This window comes from Mauremys reevesii, linkage group 2 (assembly GCF_016161935.1).
Source record: "Mauremys reevesii isolate NIE-2019 linkage group 2, ASM1616193v1, whole genome shotgun sequence".
NCBI lineage: Eukaryota > Metazoa > Chordata > Testudines > Geoemydidae > Mauremys > Mauremys reevesii.
In genome coordinates, this window is record NC_052624.1 from 99,323,642 (window position 1) to 99,343,914 (window position 20,273).

Genomic DNA, 20,273 nt, shown 5'->3' on the forward strand with positions numbered 1-20,273 from the left:
TCAAACCCCTTTGAGGTAGGGAAGTATTGTCCCCATTTTACAAATGGGGAACTGTGGCACAAAGAGATTTGGGGCCAGATTTTCAAAGGTATTTAGGTGATTAAAGATGCAGATAGGCACCTAATGGGATTTTCTGAAACATTTAGGTGCCTCTCATAAATTTCAGTGGTAGTTAGGCACCTAGGTGCTTTTGCATTTTCTTATCTGCATATTCAGTCCCTAAAATACATTTAAGAATCTGACATTAAGTGACTTGCCCACAAAGTCTGTGTGGGAGCCCACATCACACAGGGAATCTGTGGTGTAGCCCACATATCCCAAGTCCTAAGCTAGCACCGCTATTGCTTCATCTTCCTCTCTTTAACTGTGTTACCAGTAGCCAAGCATTCCACCTACCCCATCCTCTGCTCAAATAGAACAGAGCAGGTGATGGTCCCCCTTGAAATGCAGCACCACACTTTTCTGTAGATGATGATTCCCAGGGGAGTGGCCGAGAGGAATTCAGTTACAGTGGCTGAATCTTTGCTACAAGCATGGCAAAGCTTCACTGATGGAGGCATGCAAGTTTGCTGAAATGCACTGAAGCAATTTAGCATTCTCTCTATAATCAGGTTCTCTAAAGGCTTGATCCAAAGTCCAGTGAAGTAAATGGAAAGACTCCACTTGATTTCAATGGGCTGAGGGTCAGGCTCTCAGTGTAGGATTCACTGTATTTATTCTAAACAGTTCAGGTCTTCAATTATTAATGAATTATAACTAAAAAATAAAGATGATATTGGCATGCAATAACTGCCTAAGCCTTTCTCCTTTAGGGACTTGTTCCTACAAGGTGCTGAGCAACTCCTGGAGATGCTGAATACCTTCAGCTTCCACAAACTTCAGTGAGAAGTGAGGGCACTCAGCATCCTTGTGAGTCAGGTTCTAGGTGGGTCAGTTCAAATCCAGCCCTGCTCAAAATATAGGTCAACTTTCCTTACACATTGAAAAATATTTACCATTTTCCACTGTGGACTTCCAGACCTCTGCTAGTGCAATTTATTTTAATGAAGTTAGAAGGTATGTCTCTATTATTTCAGCTAGATGTAGCTTTCTGATGTTGGTGGGTTGGCAAGGGGGTGACTAGAACAGCCTTCAGACAGAAATGGCCTGTGCAAAAGTAGTTTGGTGGTTTGCACTCAGTTCCTAATAGACAATCACAGAGGCCCTGCCACAGTAGCTGCTAATTGGCAGCCTCAGTGGAGAGGATAAATTGAATAAGCCATGGAATCTGAACCATCCTTATCCCTAGAAGTGTTACATCGGGGTTAGAGTTGGGTGACAGAAGTGGGCAGTATGGGGGGCAAGTTTGTAGCACCACTGCCCATGCTGTTCTGTACATAAATGGGGGACTCCATTTTTTAGGATTGCCAATCATGCAGCTTATGCAAGCATTGTGTGGTACACAATTGAAACAAACAACCACAACAAACAACCCCTAAGCAATCCATCTGCAAGGGGGCTCCAAGAAGAAAAAGGAACCGAATCGCTGCCATTCTGATTGGCTAACGTATTTCTAAACAGGTGAAAATTTGATTTAGCAAACAGCTTTCTTTTAGTTCTAATTAATCCTCATCCTCCTCTCTGCCTCTCTCCCTCCCTTCTCAGCTGTCCTCAGATTTTCTATTAAGTTTTCTGGTCAAGGTTCAGGAATTTGAACTCTTTTTCTAGTCTCAAAACTTTAGTGTGTTTTAAATGACTCTGCTTTCTTTCAACATTCAGTTGAGTAACATCTCCCCTCTCAGTGCCATATTTTCTGTGCTTTGTCAAATGTTAATATTACTGTAATATTGGCCTGTAAAGGACCAGAACAAACTTTCTTAAATAGCACCAAATGCAGTCCTCAATCCTATTTTCAGTCTTACATGTTAAGTTCTTTCTAAATTCAAATAGCGGGGTGGCTGCTGTGTTCCAGAACGTATTGGATTACAAATAACATTGGTTAAAAAAAAAAACAGCATTAGTATGCCTCAGAACTTTAAATAGGTTTGAAACAGAAACTTAATTGCAGTCTTAACTAAGGGTTGACTAGTGGCTGCTCTGTCATCAAAAATGGTGTTTCAGTTGAACTTTCGAAAGGCTGTGGTTTGAAAGTGAACACAAGCAAATTCTGATTTAATTCTGCTGTATTTAAAGCATTGATTCCCAAGAAGTCATGACTTAAAACTAGCATCAGACAAATCCTGTCTTTTCCTTATGTTGGCATAGGGCATGTGGAAGCTGAAATGTCTTGTTGCAAGGAAACTTTTATTCACCCTGTTTCAACCCTAACCCTGTAGTGTTTATGTTCAATCAGCCACATGCTAACCCATGTTGACACAGTGTGACTCTTATTTCCCTCTGGTGGCAGGAGCATGTATACAGGTTTATGAATCTGAAGCTGTGTCTAAGCTAACGGTTCTGAGCCTTTAACTCAGGTAGTTCAGGTTACTGATTTTAGATCCAGGAGTCATGGGTCTGGTCCCCACAGATAACTTGACCAGGAGCATTGTTACATAAAGTAACTGTAAAGAAATATGTAAAAGTATACTGATTCAAGGCACCCACCAATCAATGAAAGTAGTTTTTTTCCATAAATTTTCAGTCGCCCTGGGAAACGAGATGATTTTTCTCTGTTTATTTAAATTAAAAATACTTCCTGATCTTTGAAAATATTAATTTTAGGACACACAGGTGAACTGGACACAACTATTTGTTGTAGAAATTTCCAAGACAAGACATATATTTTCCTTTGTTTGTTGAAAGATATGCAGTGCCACTATTTTAATTTTGAAATATGTGTAGTTTAGAAGCCTAACATGTCATGGGTAATATATATAATAAATTAGGGAGATATTTGTTGAAACATGGACATTTCTAGTACAAATAGTGTGTTCAGTGAACCTCTGTGTATCCTAAAATTAATGTTTTCAAATATCAGGAAGTATTTTTAATTTAAATAAACTAGAAAAAACATCATCTGGCTTCCCAGGGCTACAGAATCTTAATTTATAGTTTTTTTAAAATGTCTTGGTTTTCCCATCAGGTTATGTCATAATTAGGGAGAAGGGTATAAAGCTTTCCAAATGGTTTCATTGACTAGTGTGTGCCTTGAATCTGTATATTTCTACATGTATCTTTCTTGATGCATTTTTTTCTCCTAAAACTAATCCCAGATTATTTTTTATGAAGTAGCTCAACCCACTTCCTTGCTTTGGATTATTTGTGCCCCTGCAGAATTTGTGACAAAGCTTTGTATCTTGTGATACAGAAACAGTTTGCATAATATTATAGAAAATAATAGCTTAAAACTAGATCAAGATATTGCCTCTGAAGCTTTTGAGGCAGTGTCACAGAGTCACCAGGGCGATGCTCTGGGACTACTCCCTACGAAGCCAGTCAGGACTCTGGGGGTGCATGCCTCCTCTCTCTGAGCATACTGTCTCCCAGGTAAGAAGCTTACACAGCTTCAACCTTCCTGGGTCTGACCTCGGAGCATTCAGCATCCGCTTCCACACCATGTGCTTCCCACATCAGGTCTGCCTGGGCGGGGCTCCTGGGGAAGCCAGAGGGCCCTGCCCGCAACTCCGCAGTCAGACGTGACTCTCAGCCAGCCGGTAAAACAGAAGGTTTATTAGTCGACAGGAACACAGTGTAGGACAGAACTTGTTAGCACAGAAATCAGTGACTTTCAGCCAAGTCCATCTTTGTGGGAGGGGAGCCTAGAGCCAGGACTTTGATCCTCCCCCTGAGCCCCAAGCCAGCTGAGACTGACTTGCTTCCAGCTGCCTGGCCCCTGCCCTGACTGTTGTTCCTCCTCCGGCCTTTGTCTGGCTTCCCAAGCCAAGAGTCACCTGGTTGCATCCCCCTCCTGGGTCTCAGGTTACGAAGGGGCGGCCATAGAATCCATGCAGGCAGCTGGAGCAACCTCCACAAAGGTCACACATGTTTATTCCCACCACCTAGACATTGGTGCAATACTAGGGTTACCATATTTGAACATTCAAAAATGAGGACACTCCACGGGGGGTGTCGGCCCTGCCCACAGTACACCCCCGTTCCTCCCAGGCTCTGCCCCAGGTCCTGCCACCACACTCCTCCTCACCCCCTAGCCCGCCACTGGCTTGCTCCATCCCTCCTCAGTCCCCCACCCACCGCTCACCTCCTTCCACCTGCCACTCACCTCCTCACTCCCCTGCCAGAAACCCCCATGCCTGCCCCAAGAACCCCCGCCTGCCTCTGGCTCGCCGCTTCTTGCCTCCTCACCCCCACCTGCCCACCCACCTGCTGCTGGCTCCCTTGCCTCTTCAACCCCTGCTGCCCACCGCTGGCCTTTTCATGCCCCCATCCCCCGCTCACCTACTCACCCCTCACCTACTCAACCCCTGCTGTTTACCTCTCGCCTCTTCACCCCGCCCCGCTCACCTACTCACCCCTCCTGCCGCAGGTCCTTCTGGTTCCTAGGATCAGGGCAGCTGAAGAGTCTCCATTTGCTGCGCCCGCCACAAGCATGAGCTCCATGGCTCCCATTGGCCGGGGAAAGTGCCAATGGGAGCTGCTGGAGCTGCGGAGTGGGGCTTGCAGAGCCCTCCGCCCCGCCCCCCGACCCGACTCAACCCTAAAGAGCTTTCAGTTCATAGCTGTACTGCTGAAACAGAGCAAGTCCCTGGGATAGATCACAGCACAGGAAGCATGGCTGCAAAAAACAACATGTATTTTGCTAATAATTTCAACCAAATCTGTTTGGATCTGATTTGTGGTAGGACCCACTGAGAAGCATAAGCGGTCTCTACAGAGATTCAGCCTACTCGGGGGGTTTCCTACTATTTGGTGGTTGGAGTTTATTTACATATTTTAATTTCAAACCAGAACAGCCTCTTTAAAGAACTGGAGAGTCCAATATCAATCTTAGTAATACGTTGCTTTCAAAATTCCATGCAGGCTACTAATATTAATGGACTAATAAATCTGCGGGGTGCAGAAACTAGAAACAGGTGATTGATTTCAGCTTCCAGATTTAAGGCTGGGGGAGGGAATCCAGCTTCCTTTGCAGCTTCTTAGGAGAGAGGCAGCAAAGGAGCTTGTTTGGCAAGCTGCACCATGATCCCCAACCTCCAACAGCCATGGCGAGCCCTTCCAGGGTGGCAAAGAAACGCTGCTCCTCCAGCCCCAAGCTAACCAGGGTCCCTCCCCAGCACCAGGCTCCTTCCTCCTGGGAAACAGAAGCGAGTCTAAGCTCTATGGTTGCCCCAGAGAAACAAGCAGCCTATTCCCTCAGGGGCTTTTTTAACCGTCACTGGACCACCCAGCCCCAAGCCAAGACAATTCGTCCTCTTTCCCCTTCCAGAATTTGAGAACGAGCCAGGCTTTGGTAGAGGATGGAGGCAGGGATGGAGGGATGCCCACGCTGCACCCTGAAATAACGGGGCTAATATGAGGGGAAGGGGACCCCAAGTGGCTGCAACTTATAACTCCCAGGTTCAGGTCATCGGCCGTAGGGATCAGCGCTGCAAAGGTTTCCTGCCAAGCCAGCCAGCCGGCGATGCTCAGGAACATTTCCTGGGAAACCCCACTCTGCCTGGTGGCCACGGTCCCCAGCAGCATCCCTCCTAGTCCTGTGCCACCTCCTGCTGCTGCTCCCAGGGCAGGAGCCAAAGCCGGGCTCCGGCAATCTGCGGGGGCACAGAGGCGGCTGGCGGCATCCGAGTGCGCAGCTGCCTCCTCCCCGTGCTCCAACTTTCCTGGCTCCCGCCGCTCTCCACTGTGGGGCCCGAAGCAACTTCCTGCCCCACCCGAGCTCCGGTTGCTGCTGCATGGGGGAAGCACCTGGCCGTAGGCACACGGGCTGGAGAGTGGCAGGAGCCGGGAAAGTTGGAGCCCGGGGAGGAGGCGACTGCACGCTCGGATGCCACCCACCGCCCATGTGCCCCCGGAGCCCGGTGTTGGCTACTGTCCTGGGAGCAGCAGCAGGAGGTGGCACAGGACTAGGAGGGATGCTGCTGTGGACCGTGACCACCAGGCAGAGTGGGGTTTCCCAGGAAATGTTCCTGACCATCGCCGGCTGGCGATAGAGTGCTGGCAGCTCTTCCAATACATACTGCTTCCCTGCCTCAACTGCAAAGGCAGCAGCTCTGTGAAGATGGCTCTTAAGCCAAATAAACTTCTATGGGGCAGATTCTGATCTCCCTGGCAGGATCAGGGCCCTGCCACATGAAAACACTGAAGGATGCGTATGACATTATTGACCTCAGGAATCCCATTGACGTCAGAGGTGCCCAGAGACTGATCAAATGCTGTAATATAAGTGTGTACAGCATGATCTATCAAAAAAAGACATGCCATTGTGATGGTCTTTAAATGGTCTACAACAGTGGTTCCCAAACTTGTTCTGCCACTTGTTCAGGGAAAGTCCCTGGCGGGCTGGGCCCATTTGTTTACCTGTTGCGTCTGCAGGTTCGGCTGATTGCGGCTCCCAGTTGCCGCGGTTCGCTGCTCCAGGCCAATGGGAGCTGCTGGAAGCGACGCGAGGGACGTACTGGCCGCCACTTCCATTGGCCTGGAGCAGCGAACCACAGCCACTGGGAGCCGCGATCGGCCGAACCTGAGGACGCGGCAGGTAAACAAACCGGCCCGGCCAGCCAGGGGCTTTCCCTGCACAAGTGGCAGAACAAGTTTGGGAACCACTGGTCTACAGTGTTAAAAGGTTATTAAATGGTTTTAAAATATTTTTTATAGGCAAAAAGAAATGTTTTGATTCAAATAATACAGCCTATAATATTTTCCCTTTTTCATGACCTACTCACTTCTTTTCATATCATTTACCAAGTCACACTGCTAGCCTCAATCATTCATTACCGTCTGATGGCGGTGATAACTCTCATGGGACTGTTTGTGCATAACTATGTATATGCTTAAGTGTTTGCAGGATTGGGGCTTGCATCTGTTTGTATTCTAGTTTATTTACTCCTGATTTACACCAGTGTGTAAGGAGGTGAGAATTAGATCTCATTATTTGCTTTTTGGAGGGTTTTTGGGGTCAAAAATGGATAAATATGGAATCAGTGACCGCCCACAACCACATGACATAACACTGGCCCTAGTAAATATTCTGAATCTCCTCTGACCTAGTCCAAATCTGAACATGTGATCCCTACATGACAGGTGATGTTTAATAGTGATAATCACCAGGATACAGCTCAGGCAGGTTTGAATGCAAAAGCCAGTGGCTAGTAAAGGCTGATGTTTTAATGCAATCCCTCCAGTGCTAAATTATCTTTTATACCATGATACTTAACTACTATCAAACATTTTTCTTCCTGATTCTACCCTTTGCTGAATACAGGCGCTTCTGTTGTTCAATAGACATTGGGCACTTGGTATCAGAGATGTTGCATAAATGAAGAGCTGCTCTTTATATTTACATATTCCCCTATATCTTTAGGTATCTGACAACAGTTTGGTACTAAATTTTGTATATTAAGATTCTCAGGTTTAGTCAACCACTTTTCATTCTCTAGCAGCCTGTTCAGGTGTAAATATCTCAAAAGGATCCCAAGTGTATTTATGGTTTTCAGCCCCTAATGTGTAAATCTGTCATAACGGTGTCCATAATTTAATGTAGTAACAGTCAACTATACTGTATTATTGTCTCATTAACCTGGTTGTTTTTCACTTTCATGTTAATTTCCTTCCCTATGCTTTGTGGAATTTTATTTTCTTCTGGCTGAATTCTGTGTCATTCCCTACAAAATGGAAGATGTGATTTAATTAGGGAAGTACAGTCTAATAATAATACCTCGCTTCTTATATAGCACTTTTTAATGTTAGAGCTGAAAGTGCTTTTAAAAGGAGGTCAGTATTATTATCCTTGTTTTACAGATGGGGAAACTGAGGCACGGGCAGGGAAGTGACTTGCCCAAGTTCCCACAGCAGGTGATCTGGATTTGTGTATGAGGTTGCTCCTTTTGGCCAAAGGGAAGCACTTTATCTTTGGCAGTGTTTAAGTGAAGGAGGGTGAGATGCAACCACAAGTTCACTTAGTAAAATGTTCATATGAAAGAAGTAGAGAAGCATTCCACATCTTTACAGTGTCTGCTTTGTCCAATATAGCTGTGGGGAATTGTTAAACAGAACATTAAACTATCCTTGTGTAGTGATGGGGAAACCTTAAGAGATAATCAGCTGAAAGGTCGGATCCTTAATTTAAAGTTTATCTAAACTATTCACACCCTTTAATTCTGCAACATTTGGCTGGGAATCACCAAGAAGCAGCTTTCTTGAGAGGTTTTTTTGGTACTTCCTGCTTCCACTACAGTGGAAATAACATGAGACCAGCCTTTCTCATGGTACGATATTTATAATTATTATTATTTCAGCACTTCTGGTTCTAGTTCTGGCAGGGACGTGCAAAAATGAAAAAATAAAAATTAAGACTTTTATCTGAATATTGTTTTGAAGGGAAGCTGCTATTTTTTTCAGACTGGTTAAGCAATTCCTATTATTGGGTAAATGGCCTGAAACAGATGAGCTTTTTTCTTCTGACAACCCCAAGCTTTTTCCTGAGGCAAGTTCAGAGCATTGTGCTAGATATTTGTTCTATAGTTGTGTTTCTAGCTTGAATTCCTTTCTCCCATGATGTTAAATGAAAAGTCACACTATTGGCCAGATTCATTCCTGACGTAATTCCACGGAAGCAAATAGAGTTGCAACAGAGATAAATTTGTACTGTCACCTGATTACCCGATTTGAAACCCATTTTTAGTTAGACATTTCTAGATTGGAGCTGTGCTTCTGGGATGGAGACTCATGTGTTTGATTAACATATACTGTTAGTTGAGGAGGCATGAAGTGTTTGGATTAATTAAGAGATCAATGCTGTAACTAGAATTTCAAACAGCTGTTTTTAGAGGTGCAGGTAGCCTTGGTTGGGGGTGATTATGGCTTATCCTATTGCCCTTGGGATGTAATGCTTAGTGTGGCCCATGACTGGGACTCCAAGCTTCTACAGTACTACTGGTACTACTTATATATAAACTGAAGGTTAGCTGAATGAGGAAGCTTGTTCACTCCAAGGAATACAAAGAAGGGATTTTATTTCTCATCAAGAGTGCTACATGAGAGACTTTGGAACAACAAAAGAAGAGACTGTCTCTAGAAAATCCATTGCAAGACTTAGACTAAACCCTGAGTATGCTGGGACAGGACTTTGGGAGTTTAGTCTGTAATGTGTGAATATTCAAGAGTGGAAATTTGATCAATAAGCTCATGGTTTATGTACCTTGCCATCCAATTTCAGAGCTTGATTTAAAGAACTCTCAGAAGCTTAGGGCATAACATAATGATGACACTAATTGTATAAAAGGTAGATTGTGACATTATGGTGAAAGTTTTCTTAAAATACATTACCCAGGTAAGGCAAAGCAATTTCTGAAGCAGTGTCTGAGGTTCGTAGGTGTATAGTCAAACAGTAAGTCCATAGTCACAAGTATGGGAAGACTCCACAGAGTTAGCTAACTGCATGCATGGTCCATGTGTGATAGAATATTATTGGATTTCTCTGCTAGTTTGTTCAGTAGTTCCAACAAGCCAATTTCTGGATCTGTCTGATGTGGCTTGACATATAGTACTGTGCGTGACACATCCCGATCTTCTATTCCTTTGCATGGAGGCTCCAGAGAACACTTATCAGGACAAATGCACATTTCTGCACCAGTGAAGATAAGTTAAAGAGCAATCTGAGACTGCATGTATGAATATTCATTAAAATTTCACCACAGGCAAAAAAATCACTGAAAATTCATGTTTTCATGTCTTTCAAAAAAACGAACAAACCCTATTGCAGTTGTGATCTGAATTATTCTTTGCTTTCTGGAAATCCTCAAGTGAAGGACAAGAAAAGCTATTTGTGCTCTGAAAACAATATAATTGTTTTGCGAATATGGCAAACGTCTGAGAACTTACAATTTATTCCAAGGAGGAATTTGGCAATTTTTGTTGCTGTGAATTTGGCAGTTTTTGTTGTTGTTTGCTAGCATATATTGGAAATAATTTCAAATGTGACAAAATATGCAGTTTCTCATGAAAGCATACACAAGTATTTAGGTTAATGGAGCATTACTCACAGACACAGTTGTCAAGTAGTTCAGATTTTTCCTTATCTTCAGTCTTGCAACTATGTGTTGCAAAAGCAGTTATAATGTAGGTAAAACATTAGTATTTTAAGGCATGAGGTGTTAAGTAAATATTCTGCAGAATTCTACTTACGATAACATGTGTGGGTGTGGATTGGCTTTTAGGGATTCAGTCTTTTGAACACACTATACCAAACCTAATTATTTTTATCTTACTATTTGGGAGAACTTGGCAGCTGTTTAGTTCAATTTCTTTGAACTGTATTAGACTTCAAATACAAAAGCAGTGGGTCAATTTTTGCTGAAATGAACCAACAGTAGTGAAAAAGTCCTACAGAACTTATAAAAGAATGATAACTTTTCTATAGAATTTGTAAGCCATCCATACAGAATTTGATGGTAGGAATGGTAGAATGATAGAATTTGATGGTAAGAATATAGTACTTAGATTTATAGAATAATTTATATTTACTATACATACACATACCTGCACACTTCAATTATTATTAACTCCTATTGTCTATTAGGAGGCATTGTGTAGCCCAATGGATACGGCTTGAGGTCCAGATCCTTCCAGGTATTTAGCCACTTTTCTGCCTCATTAAGCACCTAAATCCTCCTTTAAGTTGCCATTGACATTTTCAAAAGCACAGCTCAGCTGCTGCCTAATCCCAGAGGTGCCTAAGTCCCCAACATGCCCAAGTTTAAATTTACTGGCATTTGTAAAGCCACCTAAGTGCTGAGATTGCCCTGCTGGTAACAAGCAATTCAGAGCCTTTGCACAAGTCAAAGCCCTGGAAACCCCAAAGTGGAATCTCAAACTAGGCGGGGGAACCTGATCCCATAGGTAGGCTCTACAACTGCCTAAGCCTGATACCTGTCAGACCTCACGGCAGGAGGGAAGAATGCAGGTCAGCAATATGTGGGGCTTGCAGAGCACAGCTCCTGCACAGAAGACCCATGGGGGCACGTGGAAACATAGGGCCAGAGTTAGAGAGAAAGAGACATGGTTCTGGCTGCTTGGGCATAGGCTAACTAAGCAACTGACTGGCTTAGGCACCCAACTCCATGAGAGGGTTTGTGGCTGAAGATCCCAAGCAGAGGGAAGCACCTATTTCTGGTTCATCAGCCAGGCACACTAGGCTGGCCCCTTAGGGTATGGCTACACTGCGTCCAGCCCAGGTTGACAGGCTTGGGTTAGCGGGGCACGCACTAGACAAAATGCCATCTACGCAGCAATTCTTAGAGCTCCAATATGCTGTGTAGACATATGCTTTGGCACCCAAGCCCCTCTCTTCACCCCATTCCTCTCCTTGCCATTTCAGTCCCTGCTATCTGCGGTGGCTCACAGCTCAGCTTGCTGGCTTCAAAGGATACCTTCCTTATGTGGCTAACTCTCCCCAGGCATTGTCTGAGCAGCCTGGGCCTAACTCAGGGCTGATGATTCCACTAGGTAGCAGAGCACTGTGGAGCATCGCTGCAGTACTTTTAAGGATCTGAGACCATGCTTCTATTCCTGGCTCTGTCACTGGCCTGCTGGGTGACCTCAGGCAAGTCACTTAACCTCACGGTGCCTCAACTTCCTCATCTGTAAAATGGGGATAATGATCCTGACCTCTTTTAAGTGCTTTTAGATATATGCACTATACAAAATTATTATAATAATCTCCAGGATTTTTGAGTAATTTCTCTAGAAGCATCATTACTATCAATGGATATCTATTTCATTTCTATAGTATACTAAATTTCTGTAGAATCCTATTGGTCTCATCCCTATTAAATTCTCTTCCATTTTCCATTAGGGATTCTATTGTTCAGAAGGTGCACTGAAGCGTAGTCAGACAGGGGAAAACAACTGAGTTGTTGTATTATTCTTCAAGTCCTTTGGGAGTGTCTCTCCCATATACAGCTAGTCCTCTTTAGATTCTAATTTAATCCAGGACATAAAGGATGGAAACTACTGGAATGTTTGAAGGTCACTATTAAAATAATTAGAGGATATTATTTGTGTTTTATTTTTAATTTCTTTACTGTTAGTCCCCTGCTACTCTCGACCATCACAAAAGCTTCCTTTTTCTTCTTAAAATGGTTGTATACTCTACTCAGTGGTTCTCAGACTTCATTGCACCACGACCCCCTTCTGACAACAAAAATTACTACATGCCCCTGGGTGAGCCCTGCTGCTCTGTGTGTGTTTGGGTGTGTGTGGGGGGGGGGGGGGCGGGGGGCGGGAGGGTTGGAAGGCGGGGGCGGGACAGAGCCCCGCTGCCCCAGGCTCAAGCCCTCAGGCTTTGGCTAGCCCCGGGCCCCAGTGAGTCTAATTCTGGCCCTGTCAACCCCATTAAAATGGGGTTGTGACCCACTTTGGTGTCCCAACCCACAGTTTGAGAACCACTGCCTACATTCTCATGCTAGTGGTGATGTGCCAGTGCATCTGGGTGTGGTCTTATACTGGCCCTTAAATGACCTGGTGTTTGCATAGGAAGCTACAGGCAGTGATTTAGAAACTGTGCCAGCCCCAGTAGGAAGGGGATGGGGTAGGGACTTTGACCTGTGCCTTTTTATGAAGCCGCTGTTTTCTCCTATGCACATGACGTTAAGAAGGTAGCCACAGACCTTATCCATGCAGTGTTCTGCCCCTGCATGGCAATAACATGGCAATGTCACTCCTTATAGAATGGAGTGCAATCCTTGACCCCAATGCTGAGTGGTTCACCTCCACTACTGCACAACCTGGGATTGAGTCACCATCAGTTCCCAGGGGCATTATTTTCCTATTGCAGGAAATGTGTCATTCAAAGGCAATTACTGTACTCATATATTGGGTGGAGGCAGGGGCTCACCGACAATAGTGCAGCATGCTGTCCCTGAAGGCATCAGGTAGTCTCTCCTTCCCTTTGAAATAGTTTTACTAAGTCACACATCACTGAAGGGAACATTGCAAAGTACAACAGACAATAATTCCTTCCGTCCCCTCTCTATATGCTGTCCAGACACAATTCAACTTCTTAATTTCCTCTTACCTCTGACCACTCTACCCCTTTCCAAATCACGTTGGCTCATGATCCCATCACAATAATCCATCAAATTATTCAATTTAGTTTATCGTTTCCTTCCTCTAAGCATAGCCTGTACTCATAAATACAAACATTGGTTACTTTTAAATATTATGGGCATCGTTTTGTATGCTCTACAGTGCTGAGATTAAGTGCTACGTGCTACTGGGTGTAGCAGATCTCTCTTAAGGGTGTAGATGGGCATTAGAGTCTAACTCTGATGTGGGAAAGGTTAAGATTTAAAAAAAAGAATGCTTTATTTAATTTTTATTTTCCCTTTCTCTGATTATTGCATCCGTGCACAGCAGGACTGAAATTATTATTCAGCAGTTCATGAGCTCATGCTGGGCCTGCACTTGGCCTCAGCCTCCTGCCCAACAAAAGACTACGCATGAACTATTTATAATTCATTCACCGTTTGTTGCAGTTGCCACATCTGATTTTTATGGGTATTGTTGATACCTCTGCCAAGGGAACTGCATTCTAATTCTACATGAATTAAAATGAGAGGGTGAACTACAGGCCACATTAAAATCACTGGGAGCTTTGCCATTGACTGCAGTGGAGCCAGGATTTTACTCAGCTTGTCTAGAAGCCTGACCGGATGACTAGGAGTTAAGAATAGAGTATTCTCAACTCTGCCTCTGACTTATTGTGACAAAGTGCGTGTAGTCTCTCTAATATCCTGAGAACAACATGGCTACAACTACACTGCATCTGACTCACTGTGTCATCTCTGGCAGGTCGCTCGCTGCTTGCTTTTCCAAGGTGCTGAACACCCAGAGATTCAATTTATTTCCTTCAGCAGAAGTATCTACGCTGTAGGTACAACCATATACATTAGACATATGATAACAGTTGTCAATTCTACTAAAACCGTATAAATCAAGTGAAAAACACCATGAGGTTGAACAGATTGTCAGACAAAGATCCTATACAAAGGCAATGTCAAAAACACTTTATTGCAAATGCCAAAATGTTGTCCGTAGTTACTGAAATAAAATTACTATTTGATAAACCATGTTTTAGAGAACAAAAAACCTGGAATTCCAAAAGGTTTTTTATCTGGTGAGAAAACCAGGGAGAAGATCTATTTACAGCCCATCTGAAATATCTAAAAATATCCCCAAATTACAGCAGACTAATTTTTTTTTAGAGAAACAAAATAATTTTTTTATTCAGACTTACTTTGATTTTCTTCTCTCTCTAGGTATTACTACAACTTCAGCCTCTGCACAGAACAGGAAGCCAATGCCGCGGGATGCTTTTGGCCAAACCGACTTGCACAGGGCTTCATCGCTGGAATTCATAAACAATTCTTTTCAAACTGTACATCGGAAAAGGTCCACTGGGAAGATCCACCAGATGAAATTCTCATAACTCTGATCTTAATCCCAGTATTGCTGATGCTTGCTATGATATCTCTAGTGGTGTGGTGCAGTAAGAGAAGTGACATTCTAGTGTAAGTCATGCCTCCTGGCTTTTCTCATCCCATTCCTTTCTCTCTCTCTCTCTCTCTTTTTTTTTTGTAACGAAAAGAAGAATCAGAAATATCAGATCTGCTGTGTTCTAACCTGTCAGGTACTATGGGAGGAAACAGTCCTGTATTCAGAGAAACATTCTGCCTCTACCTAAAGTCAATGCTTCTATACTGCAGGTTTTCAATGTTGCTTATGCAAAGATCTTTTTCCCCCCTCAAAACCGATAATCACAGCTAATGTGTAATGGAATTCACATTCAGTTCTGGATAATGGGAGACATATGATGGCAAGTGAACCTGCTAACTTCAGCAGAGGTAAAGTTTCTTACCCAAAGTTAAAGCTTGTCAATAAGCATCATTTTCCAGTGTGTGTGTATATACATAACGGGTGAGTAATTTGTAATATTGACAGTGGGGCTCTTTTGAAATTTTTATGCTGGACACTTGAGGTTTTCATTTGTGAACCTTGTGACTTGAATGGAAGTTTGTCACCAAAGGAAATTAACATGGATGTTGCTGAGGGACACTTTCTTGGTGCTGAATAAAAACCACACACTACCAAGGACTGGAAGTATTGTCTTGGTAAGAAACAATGCATATGGCCAGTGGATTATCCTTGTGGAGAGGAGACTGTGCTAGGTTAAGTAGTTTTTAAAATGTCCTTAAAGATGACTTCTTAGAGCTTGCCGGCTTGAGAACACACTCCAGGAAGGATGCAGGCTTTCCCCCAGAGGTGGAAAATGAGAGGAAATGGGTTGACCATGAATATACCAAGGGCTGGTGAAGGAACTGTCATATGCCAGACCCATCATTTTATTTTTTTTTAATTATTATTCTTATGTTGATGAGTATATTCACTGTGTGCTCCTCATTCTCACTTCACCCTGAATCTTTTGTGCAAGTGATGTCCTGTAAATAAAAAAAGATAAGAAGCTAGGTCAATTGAGGTGCCTTTCAGTGTTTGAATACTTCATTTTTCATCACTTACAGAATGTGGAAGCTTATGTTGTTAACAGCAAGGCAGTTTGAATGGTGCTTGGAATTGACAGAGGGCAGAGAAATGGAAACAGATTCCATTCAACAAGTCTATATTCGTCATGTTCCTCTGTAATGAAATATTTAGATACAGTATGCTCCAAATAAAATAACTTTAGTCCCTATTGTAAATTTTTCTTGTCTGTCACATGAAGTGTCCTCCAAGCCAAATATTCCATTTTTACAAGTGCTCAAGATCTTTTGCTCATGAATACACATTTTCATACCTCACACACTTAAATGAAGTACAGCTAGCTGTGTCTTCTACATGTATTAGTTAGATAGTCTTCTTTAAGATTTTTGTTCTAGTAGTTGGGATGGGGGTCCATGTGAACAAAGTGTTGCTGGGTCTCAACACAGAAGTGCTCCCTGTATGAAAATCACATATACGTGGAAAGTTACCGTACCTATATATCTTGGGTTTCACATTCTTTCCCAATATTTTAACATAATACAGATATGCTTGCAGTCCTATCGGATTAGTTATATTGGTAAGAATGACTGGTTATGTCAGATATTTCCTATGTATATTGTAATAGATACTGATTCATTCTCTTCTTTGATGTTAATAAGTTAATATTTGTAAAATGTTTGAAGAAGAAAAGTGATATGTGTTAAACATTTATTATATTTAACATAAAGGTAAGAAACAGCTATTAAGGAGCCTGGTATGTTGTTATCATTATGCATTACCTCGACTGGCCTTGGAAATTACATGATGGTGAAAGTATGTTGTGTTTTGATTACGCCTCTCCAGAGGATAACTATTATGCTTTTAAACCAAAAATTATCTTTAAATGAACTGGTTTCCAAATTCTATTTGATTATCTTCATTTGTTTTGTTTCACATTTTCCCCATAGCCTAGGGCTAAAACTTTCAAAAAAGTGACCAAGTCCCTTAGGCATTTTTGAAAATTATACCCTAGATTATACAATTTAAAATGAAACAGAATTGGTATCATCCCATCAGAGAGGTAGGAAAAGAGTATGAAAAAAATGAGGGATTTTTGCTTCACAGCTTATAATGCTCAAAAAAGACAATTTTGCAGACACAGAAATATCAATTTTCCCTGGATGTGAAACCTGATACAATCCTGTTCAAGATCTCTTCCAAACAGATTAGGACCTGCCACTATTGTTGACAATGTAGTGAGAGCATTTAAAGAAATGAGTGGGACATGCCATTGGCAGTCAGTCCATCCAAGGCAAGACTGACAAGAGTCTGCTGAAGCAATTCTAGCACCCAGAGAAGCAGAGAGCAGGCTGTCCAGTCTCTAGCAACTCCATTATATTAATAAGAAGCCACTGAGACACGTGAATCTTTTGACCACTTAGAATGTGGTCCATGGTTAGTGAAGGAAACAATCAGGACTCCTGAGTTCTCACCCTGACTCTACAAGTGATTTGGGGCAAGTCATAAAAAATCTCTGTTCCGCTTCTGTTTAGAGCTTCCTGGGTCCTGTGCTAAGCAACCCTTTTCTGGGTCCAAGACTATTTGATAGTTGCAAATTCATTTTATATTACAACAGAATCTCAGAGGAAAATGGACAGACTAAAAAAATCCAAAGAAACTCACAGTGCCAAAATCCTATTTAGAATTGGAGTAGAGTTCACACAGGGGAACACTCTGCGAAGAAAAATCAGAAGACAGTGCTAACACCAGAGGAGAACTAGCGTCCTTGCTAAGCAGGTTTGAAAAGACAAGTAGTACCATTGTACAAGTAGTACGAGGAGGCAGAAACATAGATGCTTAGGGAACTGACCAAATGTAAATGCTGATCAAGCTTAGGCACCTACAGGGTTCTGTGGCTGTTGAATGGGGGTTTTGTGAATCCCAGCGGGGTCTGATTCTGGGATTTAGGCATCTAAAAGTGGCAATTAGGCAGCTAAGTCCTTTTGTGAATCTAGCCATTAGTGGGATTTTTAAAAGCAGCTTGGTACCAACTCTCATGAGTTTAATAGATGATAGGTATCCTAGTTTGCTGCAAAATGGCCATAATAGCATTTCCCTACCTCACAGGGGTAATGTGAGGATAAATAATTAAAGACTGTCAGGTGCTCCCACACTGCAGCAATCAGGGTCATGGGTACAATAGGTGCCAGATTGACATAAATTAAAACAAATCAATGGGAGCTGAATGCAGGGAGAGCTTTTAGAATTGTGGGATCTTTTCTATTGCATCAATTATTTAACAAGAATAGCGGAGTACAACACAGAGTAGTGTAATTAATTGGCAGTAACCTTTTATACTTGCAGGGATACAGTTTTATTACGCTCTACTGTGAGCTTTCACAGAGTCCTTTTGACATCTTCATTCTCATGATGCTTCTGGTTAATTTAAATGCAATTTTTGGAAGACAGTTTCAGGAACATTAAAGATGCAAAATGATCATGCAATGGAAGCTATTATTACCTTAGCAGTTGTTTGTAACTGAAATTCCTTGATTTGTATGGTAACTAATGGCACTATTCCTTGGAGAGACCATAAATGTGCCATCTCAGTAAACAGATAGCTACTGCCTGGGAACACAGATATGACTTCCACTGAAATTGTGCTTTTAAGGATATTGAAGCCTTTAAAAAACTTTTACCTTGTATCTAATAAGCGATTATACTTCAAAGCTTAATGACCGTACCATCTTCTCACCATGAATTACAATGTGAAAAACCAAGCTGTGGAAGCACAGTGGGCCATGCACACAGGAGACTAAGCTAGTCCCCACCTCCCTTCTCAAGAATACTTCAACGGGGAATGTCACACACAGCTCATCCTTCAAGGGGATGAGCCTGTATTTTGAATGTAGATTAACTGTATACACAGATCCTATAGAGAACAAGTACAGTTTTATATACAATATATACCCACTTAATCTTGGACAGGCACATTCATTCCAAATGGACAGTAGGGATGTGGGTGTCTCTGCACATCCCATCTGTTAATTTGTATGGTAGAGCCTCCTTCTGGTATCTAGAATATGCTATTTCACTGCTTCTCAGGAACACAGTGCCAAAGGGAGCAATAGAAGCAATGACATGGGGATTGGCTAATTGCTTACCTAGAGAAGCCTAGGCTTGCAGTTGTGTCTGGTCAGATTTCTTCTGCAGCTTTACCTATATGTGGTACATCTTACCGCCTAAATTTGGAGAGGGCTGTCATGCTGATTGCACTTTGGCCTCCAAGGAGGTGGATCCACAAAGGTACTTAGGCACATACGTTCCATTTTGAGACTTCACTGCAACTCACAAAACTCTTGCCAAACATTATAGGTGCCTAAGGTTCTTCCTCTTGGGCATGTGCCCTGCCACCTCACTCCAGGTGTCCAGAGGTGTATCTCCCACCTGTGCCCCGGAACGATTCACGAACAAGGGGAGAGACAGGCATTTGGCCACCTAACTCAGAGGTAGCCTGCCAGATGGGGTCCCACTCAAAATCTGGCCAGAAATCAGGAGCCCACCTAACAACTTTTAGCCCAGTGGTTAAAGCACTAATCTGGCATGTGGGAGATCCAGGTTCAATTCCCCTATCTCTGCCAGGAGTGGAGGGACAGGATTTGAGCAAGGATTTCTCACACCTTTCACTTGAGAGCTCCAACCACTGACATATAGGACAGTCAAGTGAGTGGGTAGGGTCTCTCCTGTTGAAGCTATTCCACTGTGGATAAATGAGAGAGATTAGAGCAGGGGGCAGGACCTACGGTCTCCCACCTCCTGTGTGGGTGCTTTAATCACCAGGCTACAGAATCAGTTATTCTCTTTCTCTTTGGCCCAATGACTGCTCCACTTTGGATAAATACTTAATAGTTCCTCTCCCCACCTCCCATCAGCATGTCCTATAGCTCAGTGTTCATATCCCCTCTCCTCTTTGGCAGACAAGAGTTGATTGAACCTGAGTCTCCTGCATCATAGATGAACGTTCTAAACACTGGGCTAAAAATCATAAAGGTGGATACCTCTTCTGACTGTTGTGTGTGGAAGGAGTTAAGCGGGGGAAACACCCCCTGCTCCTCCAGCCATGTTGTGTGGAACAAGGCAGGCACCAAAATGATTCCTGCATGAACCACTTTAGGGACCTAAACCAGCTGACTTCAGGAGATGGGTTCCTGTTTGTGGATCACTTTGAAAAAGAGGCACTTACACGTGCAGGAAGGCACCTATCTCAGTGAGGGGGCAGGGATTAGCATACACCTCTCTCATCAGTATCTCCTATTGGCTAGCTTAGGTGGCTCTCCACTTAGCATGCTGGCTGGATCAAATCGTGGTGTCGCCCAGGGATCTGTACTGGGACCAATCCTGTTCAACATATTCATAAATGATCTGGAAAAAGGGGTAAGCAGTGAGGAGGCAAAATTTGCAGGATGATACAAAACTACTCAAGATAGTTAAGTCCTAGGCAGACTGCGAAAAGCTACAAAAGGATCTTGCAAAACTGGGAGACTGGGCAACAAAATGGCAGATGAAATTCAATGTTGATAAATGCAAAGTAATGCACATTGGAAAACATAATGCCAACTATACATATAAAATGATGGGGTCTAAATTAACTGTTACCATTCAAG

General features: G+C 43.0%; 1 protein-coding gene across 1 annotated transcript in view; it reads left to right on the forward strand.

The window, feature by feature from the left end:
• Window positions 1-16,374, forward strand: part of RAMP3 (receptor activity modifying protein 3) — a 92,903-nt gene extending 76,529 nt beyond the window's left edge. The window contains exon 4 of the mRNA XM_039521871.1: window positions 14,412-16,374. Coding sequence (XP_039377805.1) covers window positions 14,412-14,667 — 256 coding nt within the window. The 3' untranslated portion in view covers window positions 14,668-16,374. The remainder of the gene's footprint in view (window positions 1-14,411) is intronic.
• Window positions 16,375-20,273: the final 3,899 nt, after the last annotated feature.